The sequence below is a fragment of the Syngnathus floridae genome, chromosome 5 (genome assembly GCF_059516105.1).
Source record: "Syngnathus floridae isolate MCC-2025c chromosome 5, RoL_Sflo_1.0, whole genome shotgun sequence".
NCBI lineage: Eukaryota > Metazoa > Chordata > Actinopteri > Syngnathiformes > Syngnathidae > Syngnathus > Syngnathus floridae.
The window spans coordinates 18,134,859-18,147,384 of record NC_142417.1 but is presented as its reverse complement, the minus strand read 5'-3'; the positions used below and the strand labels follow the sequence as shown (position 1 = coordinate 18,147,384).

Genomic DNA, 12,526 nt, shown 5'->3' with positions numbered 1-12,526 from the left:
AAACGTGCAAGCAACATCTCTACAGACCCTTCTCACCCAGGTCACAGTCCGTTCGAACTACTCCCGTCTGGACAGCGTTACAGAGCGCTGTACGCCAAAACAAGTAGACAGACACAGCTTCTTTCCCCAGGCTGTCGCTCTGATGAACTCACACCACTCATAGAGTCTCAGAGACATCACTGGGCAATAACATCCCATTCTTGCCACTTAAATGTTGTTAAGTCACCTTAATGTTGTTAGTCACTTAAATGTTGTACAGAGGCTGAGGTCAACTGGAGTCAAATTCCCTGTTTTTGCATGCACAAACTTGGTCAATAAAGCTGATGCTAATTCTGATGCCCACAACATCAGGAAAACTGAAACAGTGAAAAACAGTTTAATAATTAGGTTCCACACCTCAGTATTACTCAGTTCTCATTTTTCAACATAATTTCAGCAATTATATCCAGAAACAAATCTCTTGATTCACTTTACAAGGTACCAGCTAGTGGTAGAGTGTCCGCCCTGAGACCGGAATGTTGTAGGTTCAAACCCCGGCTGGGTCATACCAAACACTATAAAAATGGGACCCACTGCCTCCCTGCTTGGCACTCAGCATTAAGGGTTGGAATAGGGGGGTTAGATCACCAAATGATTCCCGAGCATGGCACCGCGGCTGCTCACTGCTCCCCTCTCCCGCAGGGGATGGATCAAAATCAAATGGGGATGGGTTAAATGCAGAGGACAAATTTCACCACACCCAGATGTGTGTGTGATGATCTTTGGGACTTTAACTTAACTTTAAAAATGAAACTCTTGATTTTGAGCTTTATTCTTAATTAATTAATTAATTAATTAACACTCTTTGCAGCTCCAGGGGCGGCTCGGTGGCACACTGGGTAGCACGTCCGCCTCACAGTTAGGAGGGTGCGGGTTCGATTCCACCTCCGGCCCTCCCTGTGTGGAGTTTGCATGTTCTCCCCGGGCCCGTGTGTGTTTTCTCTGGGCACTCCGGTTTCCTCCCACATTCCAAAAACATGCTTGGTAGGCCGATTGAAGACTCCAAATTGTCCCTAGGTGTGAGTGTGAGTGCGATTGGTTGTCTGTCTCTGTGTGCCCTGCGATTGGCTGGCAACCAGTTCAGGGTGTCCCCCGCCTACTGCCCGATGACGGCTGGGATAGGCTCCAGCACGCCCGCGACCCCCGTGGGGACTAAGCGGTTCAGAAAATGGATGGATGGATGCACCTCCAGGATATTCTTAACAAACTCAAACAAAACCCCTGCTCAATATCTCTCCCTAACTACACCATAGTAAAATAATTTGAAGCCTGCTCTTGACCTTCTAGCCTGCCTTTCCACATGCTCTCCCAGACAAACAATACCTTTAGCATCTCCTAATTAGACCTGTGGACAAATTCAGAATTTTTTACTTCAAGTCACAACACATTTCCTCGTCAGAGGCGAATAATTTGAATATGACTGTACGTGTGACATATCTATGCAGGGAGTGTATCTGCAATAAAGCATGAACAGTAATCCCTTGCTACATCTTGGTTCATTTATCGCGGCTTCGGTATATTGCGGGTTCCCCTTCCCCCCAAAAAAACCCATCAAAAATTCAAAATAAAAAGTCAAAATTGAAGAATTATGGCGCGTAAATTGCCCACACACCAGAAGGCAGGGAGTACCCACACAATTGCAGTATGTACACTTGTAACTTGTTATTAAAAAAGTTGTTATAATGACATATTTACAGTATTGTACCTTATTATAATTTTTTTATAATAAAACAGTTCTAAAAACATGTTTACAGTATAAACACTTGTACCTTGTTATAAAAAAGTTGTAATAATAAAAGGGTTCTAAAAACATATTTACAGTATGTATACTTTAGCTATACATACTGCATAGTGAAGAGCATAGCATAGTGAAGTTTGCTGACGACACGACTCTGGTGGGTCTCATCACGAAGGGCGACGAGACTCGGTACAGGTCGGAAGTTGACCTTCTGACCACGTGGTGCAGGGACAACAACCTCCTGCTTAACGTCAGTAAGACCAAGGAAATCATTGTGGACTTCCGGAAGGGTCACACAACACACCTGCCGCTGATCATCGACGGTGCTGTGGTGGAGAGGGTGAGCTGCACCAAGTTCCTGGGGGTGCACATCAGTGAGGACCTCTCCTGGTCCGCGAACACCTCGTCACTGGCAAAGAAAGCTCAGCGCCGCCTGTATTTCCTGCGGAAGCTCAGGCGTGCATGTGCTCCTCAGGCAGTCCTGTCTACATTCTACCGTGGCACCATTGAGAGCGTCCTCACCAGTTGCATCGCTGTCTGGGGTGGTAACTGCACTGAACAGAACTTGAAGGCCCTGCAGCGCATAGTGAATACGGCTGGTAAGATTATTGGTGCTTCGCTTCCCTCCCTGAAGGACATTTACACCTCCCATCTCGCCCGCAAGGCAACCTCGATTGCCAGAGATGTGAGTCACCCGGCTCACTCCTTGTTTGACCTTCTGCCCTCTGGGAAGAGGTACAGGAGCCTGCGCTCCCGCACCACCAGACTCGCCAACAGCTTCTTTCTCCAGGCTGTTAGGGCCCTGAACTCGCTACCCCCTTCTGCGTAGCGTGCGGCACTGTTGCGCTATTTTCGGGAATGTCTGCTGTACGCGTTTTTACGCTCCTCTTAATTAATTATTTATTTATTTATTTTTGTGTTATTTATTCATTATTTATTCAGCACGCTTTTGTTATACTTGTTTACTGTTTGTCTGTTGTGAGCCATGTCTTGTCACCGTGGGATAGGGGGGAACGAAATTTCGGTTTCTTTGTGTGTCTTTGGCATGTGGAGAAATTGACAATAAAGCTGACTTTGACTTTGACTTTGACTTTGACACACACACCCACACGCACACACACACACACACACACACACACACACACACACACGCACGCACGCACGCACGCACGCACGCACGCACGCACGCACGCACACACACACACACACACACACACACACACACACACACACACACACACACAAACTGAGATTTATTACTTTAATTTTAATTCTGAGGTCTGTATTAATAAACGTAAAAATTAATAAAGACCTACCGTTTCTGCTGCACCACCAGGTTTTAACCCATTGATGACAACTTTCAGAGGGGATGACATGATCTCCAGGTCCAGCCCAAAAGATTCATCCTTCTTCCTTGTCATAGTTACAGTCTCAAGAGTACAAACACCCAAAATGTCACTTGTAGCCCCCTTTGTACAGCGCTGATTTTTTACCAGTACACTTGCAGTCATGCATTTTTTTCCACGCAGTGTACAATTAAACTGGAATGGGTTAGCACTGGAAGCCTCACTAGCACTGTGGTTCTGCTGCTCAGTGAAGTTGGGAGCATCAACACACAACATATTTCTCACCAGCGTTGCTGCTTTATCTTGAGTCTTGGTGGGATGTTTCAATACCAATTGTTCATTTCTTTCCACTGCTTTGTGTTTTAAAAGACAACGGTTAGGCATAGTGGGTGATTCTGAACCAGATATTTCATAACCGGTTATATAGCCTTCCTGATACACATTGCAATTACTATAAAATGGTGTGGTCTCATCACTGCTTATACATGTCTGTAATTCCCCCCAATTGCTATCTGCATCTAGGGACAATGCAGCAAATCCCGTCGTTGAATCCTCATCTTTTCGCAGGTCATCTTCATAATGAACTATCATTTGGTGATGACGTGGACTCTGCACCAAAGTGGGATTGGGCACAACAGTGGGCAGGCCAACTGCATCCTGAGAATGATTAGAAAGGAGGTAGGTCTTTTGTTGTACATTGTAGATTGTGTCACATTCCACTTCAGTTCCAGAAGTGGGGGTTTCTGAGAACAAGGAACATCTCAATGTTAAAACAGTGTTTAAATTATTAGTCACCCAAACTAAATCCAAAATGACATTTATAGACAGAGACCCTAATTCGTTTACAAGCAAAGTAATTGAAAAAAAATATACACTTGCAGTCAAAGTTTAAAATTTAACGCAAAGACTGAACAAAACAAAGCATTGCTGAATGAAGTGCGAGCGAAATATGCCAATGATCAAAGCAAATACATCAAAAAACAATATTCCATCTAAACCAGGGATAGGCTACTGGCAGCGGCCAGTGACAATTTGAGTGGTGATGATAAACGATTTATTTTTAAAGTGATGCTCATCACTTTTGAAATATGTTTAGAGTGTTACTGCTAAGTAAGTAGCAAATGAATTTCAAATGTTCTCGTTACTTTCAAGACGATCTGGTATGGTAGGGCACATAACAACCACTTGTAGAACTAACAGGCAAAATGTAAAGACAAAAAGTTTTTGTTGACAAAAAGCTGATGTTCCATACAAAACTGGCACGTAAAATTAAACAACGGACGTCTGTGAATTATATGGTAATACAGTTGATGGCAGGCATGCTAATCAAAATTAGCGCCGATGTTACAGTAAATTACAAATCTTCAAACAACACACAGGGAGCAATCCAGGGTGCCCGGAAAATCTCTCCAAGGAGGTGTCCAGGAGGCATCCTAGTGAGATGCCCGGGCCACCTCATCTGGCTCCTCTCAATGTGAAGGAGCAGTGGCTCTACTCCGAAGTCTCTCCCGGATGACCGAGCTTCTCAACCTATCTCTCAGGGAGAGCCCGGACACCCTGCAGAGGAAACTCATTTTGGCCGCTTGTATCCGGGATCTTGTCACGACCCATAGCTCCTGACCATAGGTGGGGGAAGGAGCGTCGATCGACCGGTACATTGAGAGCTTTGCCTTTTGGCTCAGCTTTCTCTTCACCACGACAAACAGGTACAGAGTCCAGATTACACCTGACGCTGCACCGATCCTCCTGTCGATCTCACGCTCCATCCTGCCCTCACTCGTGAACAAGACCCCAAGATACTTGAACTCCTCCACTCGGGGCAGGATCTCATCCCCGATCCGGAGACGGCGTTTCACCCTTTTCCGACTGAGGTCCATGGACTCAGATTTGGAGGTGCTGATCCTCATCCCGACCGCTTCACACTTGGCTGTGAACTGCTCCAGTGAGAACTGGAGGTCACGGCTTCAACAAGCCAACAGCATCACGTCGTCTGCAAAAAAGCAGAGATTTAATGCTGAGGACACTCTCAACACCTCGGCTGCGCCTAGAAATTCTGTCCATAAACGTTATGAACAGAATCGGTGACAAAGGGCAGCCTTTGCGGAGTCCAACTCTCACTGGGAACAAATCCGACTTACTGCCGGAAATGCGGACCAAACTCTGGCATTGATGATACAGGGACCGAACCGCCCTTATCAGTTGGTTTGGCACCCCAAACTCCCCCACGGAACTTCCCGAGGGAAATCGTTGAAAGCCTTCTCCAAGTCCACAAAACACGTGGACTGGTGAGTGAACTCCCATGCATCCTCGAGGATCCTGCCAAGGGTATAGAGCTGGTCCACTGTTCCATGGCCTGGATGAAAACCACACTGCTCCTCCTCAAGCGGAAATTCGACCTCCGACGGACCCTCCTCTCTAGCACCCCTGAATAGACCTTACCAGGGAGGCTGAGGAGTGATTCCTCTTTAGTTGGAACACACCCTCCAGTACCCCTTCTTAAAGAGGGGAACCACCACCTCAGTCTGCCAATCCAGAGGCACCGTCCCCGATGTCCACATCATGTTGTAGAGGCGTGTCAGCCAGGACAGCCCCACAACGTCCAGAGCCTTTAAAAACTCCGGGCGGATCTCATCTACCCCCGGGGCCTTGCCTCCGATGAGTTTTTTAACTACCTCAGTAACTTCGACCCCAGAGATTGGCGAGTCCACCTCAGAGTCTCCAGGCCCTGCTTCCACAATGGAAGGCGTGTCGGTGGAATTGAGGAGGTCTCAAAGTATTCTCCCCACCAACTCATGATGTCCCGAGTCGAGGTCAGCAGCACGCCATCTCCACTGTAAATAGTGTTGGCGGTGCACTGCTTCCCCCTCCTGAGACGCCGGATGGTGGACCAGAATTTCATCGAAGCTGTCCAGAAGTCATTCTCCATGGCCTCGCCAACTCCTCCTACGCCCGGGTTTTTGTCTCAGCAACCGCCAAAGCCGCATTCCGCTTGGCCATCCGGTACCTGTCAGCTGCCTCCGGAGTCCCACAGGCCAAAACGGCCCGATAGGACTCCTTCTTCAGCTCGATGGCAACCCTTCCTGCCTGTGTCCACCAGCGGGTTCGGGGGTTACCGCCACGACAGGCGCCGACATCCAGCTCCTGTCAGCTGCCTAAACAATGAAGGCACGGAACATGGTTCACTCTGACTCAATGTACCATGCCTCCTCCAGGATGTAGGAAACGCTCTGCAGGAGGTGGGAGTTGAAGCTCTTCCTGACATGGGATTCTGCCAGATGTTACCAGCAAACCCACACAGTAGGTTTGGGTCTTCCAGGTTGGAGCCAACCCACCACCAGGTGGTGATCAGTTGGCAGCTCCGCCCCTCTCATCACCCAAGTATTCAAAACATGCGGCCGGAAATCCAATGACTAGACTACAAAATTGATTATCTAACTACGGTCTAGGGTGTTCTGGTGCCAAGTGCACACATGGACACCCTTATGCTTGAACATGGTGTTCGTTTTTGACAATACGTGTTGAACACAGAAGTCCAATAATAGAACACATCTCTGGTTCAGATTGGGGTGGGGGGCGTTCCTCTCAATTACGCCCTTCCAGGTCTCACTGTCTTTGCCCACGTGAGCATTGAAGTCACCCAGTAGAACAATGGAGTCCCCAAAAGGAGCGCTATCCAGCACTTCTTCCAAGGACTCCAAAAAGGGTGGGTATTCTGAGCTGCTGTTTGGTGCATAGACACAAACAACAGTCAGGAAAGGCAGAGGGAGGCTCCCCTCTTTTTCACCGGGGTGAACCCTAATGTGCAGGCGCCCAGCCGGGGGGCAATAAGTATACCCACACCTGCTCGACGCCTCTCACCGTGGGCAACTCCAGAGTGGAAGAGAGTCCAGCACCTCTCAAGAGGGCTTGTGCCAGAACCCAAACTGTGTGTGGAGGCAAGTGCGACGATGTCTAGCCGGAACCTTTCTGCCTCGCACACCAGCTCGGGTTCCTTTCCAGCCAGAAAGATGACATTCCATGTCCCTAGAGCCAGCTTCTGCAGCCGGGGATCGGACCGCCAAGCCAAGAGCCCCGCTCCCCGGCCACCCAGCTCACGAGGCAGCAGCTTCAGCAGGTAATCCCAAACTTCCATCTCCTCAGCTACTTCTTCCAGCTTTCCAGAGGGATCCCAAGGTGGTCCCAGGCCAGCCATGAGACATAGTTTCTCCAGCCTGTCTGGAGTTGTCCCTGGGTCTCCAGCCAGTGGGACGTGCACAGAACACCTCACCGTGGAGGCGTTCAGGACAATTTTTCAACCATTAATACTGTTGGCGAATGTCTCGTCTTTGCAACCATATGCGACCTTGAATGATTACTGCCCCTCCCCAAAAAAATTCTATATTGGTGCCATGTGCAAACACTCACTAATCTTCGCTGTTCGCTTTGAGTGGAAGAATACTACCTGTGTGAAGCTGGGCCCCCACCCCACGCAAAATTTAAGGAAAATAGTCTGTTTCGTTTGTGCTTCGTTTGTGCTGGTTTGTGGCGTAAAATTTTTCGTTTGTGCTGCAACGATTTTTGCGTTATGAAAGATTATTTTATCGGTCATCCAGAGTTCACCCATCCCCCCATCTGCTCAAAATAAACCCAAAATGGTACCGTTGAGCTTCGTTTGTGCTGGTTTGTGCTGCAAAAACCTTCGTTTGTGCTGCTACGGTTTCGTAAATATTACACATTTAATTTATAGCGATGACGTCACGTAGCCCCTCCCCTCCATTCACTTCCAAATGGACCCAAAATGGTACCGTTTGTTTGTGCTTCATTTGTGCTGGTTTGTGCCGCAAAAACTTTGTTTGTGCTGTTACGGTTTCGTAGATATTACCGTATTTTTCGGACTATAAGTCACGTGGTTTTTTTTTTCAGTTTGGGTGGGGGGGCGACTTATACTGAGGAGCGACTTATATGTGAATTTTTACATAAATTTTCAAGACAAAAAAAAAGGTGAAACCACGATAAACGAACCGCGATGTAGCAAGGGATTACTGTAATTTGAATTTCAAGTGACGTCAGCAGCGCGGCATGACGTCAGCAGCGCGGCGGTTGTTTACATAAAGGACAAAGATTCAATCACGGGATGACGAAGATGACGAAGGGCCCCACGTAACTACCGGCATCATTAGCGGCTTTGTTTGTAAGTGACACGGAGGACGAAGAGTTTGAAGGATCTAAGGATTTGGAGTGACACAGAAGGTTTGAAAAACTATTATGGCTTTTACGCACGCCCGGTCCTACTCTACGGAGCTCTCTTTCACCTCCATGGATGGATGTCGGGGGCCGGCGCTCGGCCGGGTGGCTGCCCGGGGACGGTGGATGGGGCTCGGACGTGGCTTTTACTCACGCCCGGTCCTACGCTACGTAGCTCTCTTTCACCTCCGTGGATGGAAGTCGGGGGCCGGTGCTCGGCCGGGTGGCTGTCCGGGGACGGTGGATGGGGCTCGGACATGGCTTTTACGCACGCCCGGTCCTATTCTTTGGAGCTCTCTTCCACCTCCGTGGCTGGAAGTGCCACCTCCGGGGATGGAAGTCCACGCCGCCACACGCCTGGAAGTTCACGCCGGTGCTTGGGGTCGTGTGGCGGTGAACTATTTATGTTACAGTTATTTGATATATTTTATTTCGTGTAGCAACTTGTATATGTTTGTATCGTTACAGTTCAGTATTTGTTGGCTCGTTGAACTGTTGTTTTGTTAAATAAAGAGGCGTTTACCAAACCCACGTCTTTCCTTGTACTTTGTTAATGCTACAATATAGTTACGTATATACTAGATCTGTGGAATCAGGGCGCATGCGCGGCGTTGTTGACAAAGGACGAGGAATTTGATCGATGGATTTAATGATTTGGAGTGACACAGATGGTTTGATAATATTATTGCTTATATAATAGTTATTTGATATACAATTTATATATCATGGGCCTGTGGAATATTTTGAAGTGCAAGCACCGTCAGCGGCGCGCACCCATTGTTGACATAAAGGATTATCGATGGATTTAATGAGATGGAATGACACAGATGGTTTTATAAACGTGTTATTTATGTAATAGTTATTTGAATAACTCTGAATGTTACGTCAGGCCCGTTCTCAGCTCTTCGTTTGTGTTTGTGTCACGTTAGCATACCTATCGTTTAGCCTGTTGTTGCTCGTTCATGTCTGTTCTTGGTGTTGGATTTTGTCGAATAAATTTTCCCCAAAATGCAACTTATTTATGTTTTTTTTCACATTATTGTGCATTTTATGGCTAATGCGACCTGTATTCCGGAGCGACTTTTAGTCTGAAAAATACGGTACACATTTAATTTATAGTGATGACGTCACTCAGCCCCCCATTTACTGCCAAATGGACCCAAAATGGTACCGTTTGTTTGTGCTTCGTTTGTGCTGCTTGTGCTGCAAAAACATTCGTTTGTGCTGCTATGGTTTCGTAGATATTGCACATTTAATTTATAGCGATGACGTCACGTAGCCCCACCCCTCTATTAACTTCCAAATGGACTCAAAATGGTATCGTTCTTTTGTGCTTCATTTGTGCTGGTTTGTGCCGCAAAAACTTTCGTTTGTGCTGTTACGGTTTCGTAGATATTACACATTTAATTTATAGCGATGACTGTTGGAGCACAAATGAAATTTTTTACGGCACAAACCAGCACAAACGAAGCACCACGGAAACAAACTATTTACCTTAAATTTTGCGTGGAGTCTTACTTTGTTTCTGTAACCAGACATTATCATCTGGCCTTGACTGTTATCTGCATGCTAATGTATGTATTTCAATAATTTTACCTGGAGGCTGCGATGCGACGTCATCAATGGAGATGTTGCTGCTTTGTTGGTGTGCCTCATCTGTATTTGAGCCCAATGATTTTGTCAGAATCAGGTGGCTGGAAATATCCGGTGATAAGTATTGTGATAACGCTTTCTCTGAGCTGAGAGACCCCTGCTAAATTTATTCAGGAGAAGAAAAAAATGGAAGATCAAATGAACAAAACAATGATATTGTTTGACTTCAGAGGTTTTACAATTTCAAAAATATAGTACGGAAAACACTCTTGATGCATATACTTGAAATACTATTTGACCATATTATCATAAGATAATTTAGTATGAAAGAATTTAAAGCTGAAACAGTAATCTTTTTGCTGCCTTTTGGTGCTTTAGAATGGGAAATAAATTTCAGCCCAATACATGCAAAATCCATTTTCACACTGAATTCCCAATAAATTGGTGTTATCAAAAATGTAACAGTAAAGATTCATTCCCCCATACCTTTCAGACTGAACTTGCCTCGTGACGTTTTGAAAGACCAGGTGAATCAGTTATGTCAGTGATTTTTTTTTTTTGGGATGTCGACTCATTGTGTGAGCTTTAATCAAATAAGAAACGGAGGTGACTTTTGGCTTTTTGCTTGTGGGGTCACCACAGCGTGTCACTCACATGATATTGATTGGCAATGCAACCCACCCATTTTTGTTCAGACTAGGGACTGACTGTGCAGTTTTGGGTTGTTGTGAAAATTTTAAAAGACGCGACAGTCTAATACCATAGAGGTGCCTGTGACTTGTGATTGCATAAATGAGTCAGAGTACGGCAACATGGAAGGAGAAAGAGACTATGTATGTGTTGAGAGAATTGCTCTATTTTGGTTGTTTTTTGGTGACATTAATTTTTACAAGAGAGATTATTATGAAATACCACAGTATATGAAAAACAAATACAATACAAGCCTATTGTTATAGTGCATCTCACAACAGCTGTAGTTATAATATAAAGTATACTCCAAAATGTCTCACAGTTCCGTTTTTTGCCACTAGAAGACAATGTCAGTACATTTTCTAAATTGCTGCACTGCAGCCCTCTGAGCCATATTTGCCAATTTTGGTTTGTGAAAAATTGTGAGATTTTTATTTTTATTTTACTAGAGTTCTTAAAAGCTCTGAATGTTGTGGGGCTGTCCTGGCTGACACGCCTCTACAACATTGCGTGGACATCGGGGATGGTGCCTCTGGACTGGCAGACTGGGGTGGTGGTTCTCCTCTTTAAGAAGGGGTACTGGAGGGTGTGTTCTATTATTGGACTTCTGTGTTCGACACGGAGTGTCAAAAACGAACACCATGTTCAAGCATAAGGGTGTCCATGTGTGCACTTGGCACCAGGACACCCTAGGCCACAGTTAGATAATCAATTTTGTAGTCTAGTCATTGGATTTCTGGCCGCGTTTTGAATACTTGGGTGATGAAAGGGGCGGAGCTGTCAACTGATCAACACCTGGTGGTGGGTTGGCCCCAACCTGGCAGACCCAAACGTACTGTGGGGGTTTGCTGGTAACGTCTGGCAGAATCCCATGTTAGGAAGAGCTTCAACTCCCACCTCCTGCAGAGCGTTTCCTACATCCTGGAGGAGGCATGGTACATTGAGTCCGAGTGAACCATGTTCCGTGCCTTCATTGTTTAGGCAGCTGACAGGAGCTGTGGCTGTAAGGATGTCGGTGCCTGTCGTGGCGGTAACCCCCGAACCCGCTGGTGGACACAGGCAGGAAAGGTTGCCATCGAGCTGAAGAAGGAGTCCTATCGGGCCGTTTTGGCCTGTGGGACTCCGGAGGCAGCTGACAGGTACCGGATGGCCAAGCGGAATGCGGCTTTGGCGGTTGCTGAGACTTTTGTTTTTACCCGGGCGTGGGAGGAGTGGCGAGGCCATGGAGAATGACTTCTGGACAGCTTCGATGAAATTCTGGTCCACCATCCGGCGTCTCAGGAGGGGGAAGCAGTGCACCGCCAACACTATTTACAGTGGAGATGGCGTGCTGCTGACCTCGACTCGGGACATCATGAGTTGGTGGGGAGAATACTTTGAGACCTCCTCAATTCCACCGACACGCCTTCCATTGTGGAAGCAGGGCCTGGAGACTCTGAGGTGGACTCGCCAATATCTGGGGTCGAAGTTACTGAGGTAGTTAAAAAACTCATCGGAGGCAAGGCCCCGGGGGTAGATGAGATCCGCCCGGAGTTTTTAAAGGCTCTGGACGTTGTGGGGCTGTCCTGGCTGACACGCCTCTACAACATTATGTGGACATCGGGGACGGTGCCTCTGGATTGGCAGACTGAGGTGGTGGTTCCCCTCTTTAAGAAGGGGTACTGGAGGGTGTGTTCCAACTAAAGAGGAATCACTCCTCAGCCTCCCTGATAAGGTCTATTCAGGGGTGCTAGAGAGGAGGGTCCGTCGGAGGTCAAATTTCCGCTTGAGGAGGAGCAGTGTGGTTTTCATCCAGGCCATGGAACAGTGGACCAGCTCTATACCCTTGGCAGGATCCTCGAGGATGCATGGGAGTTCACTCACCAGTCCACGTGTTTTGTGGACTTGGAGAAGGCTT

General features: G+C 47.0%; 1 protein-coding gene across 1 annotated transcript in view; it reads right to left on the bottom strand.

Moving 5' to 3' along the window:
- Positions 1 to 12,526, bottom strand: part of pdzd2 (PDZ domain containing 2) — a 293,772-nt gene that overhangs the window by 74,187 nt on the left and 207,059 nt on the right. The window contains exons 17-18 of the mRNA XM_088374954.1: positions 9,943 to 10,099; positions 3,094 to 3,866 (exon numbers count right to left, since the gene is read on the bottom strand). Coding sequence (XP_088231080.1) covers positions 3,094 to 3,866; positions 9,943 to 10,099 — 930 coding nt within the window. The remainder of the gene's footprint in view (positions 1 to 3,093; positions 3,867 to 9,942; positions 10,100 to 12,526) is intronic.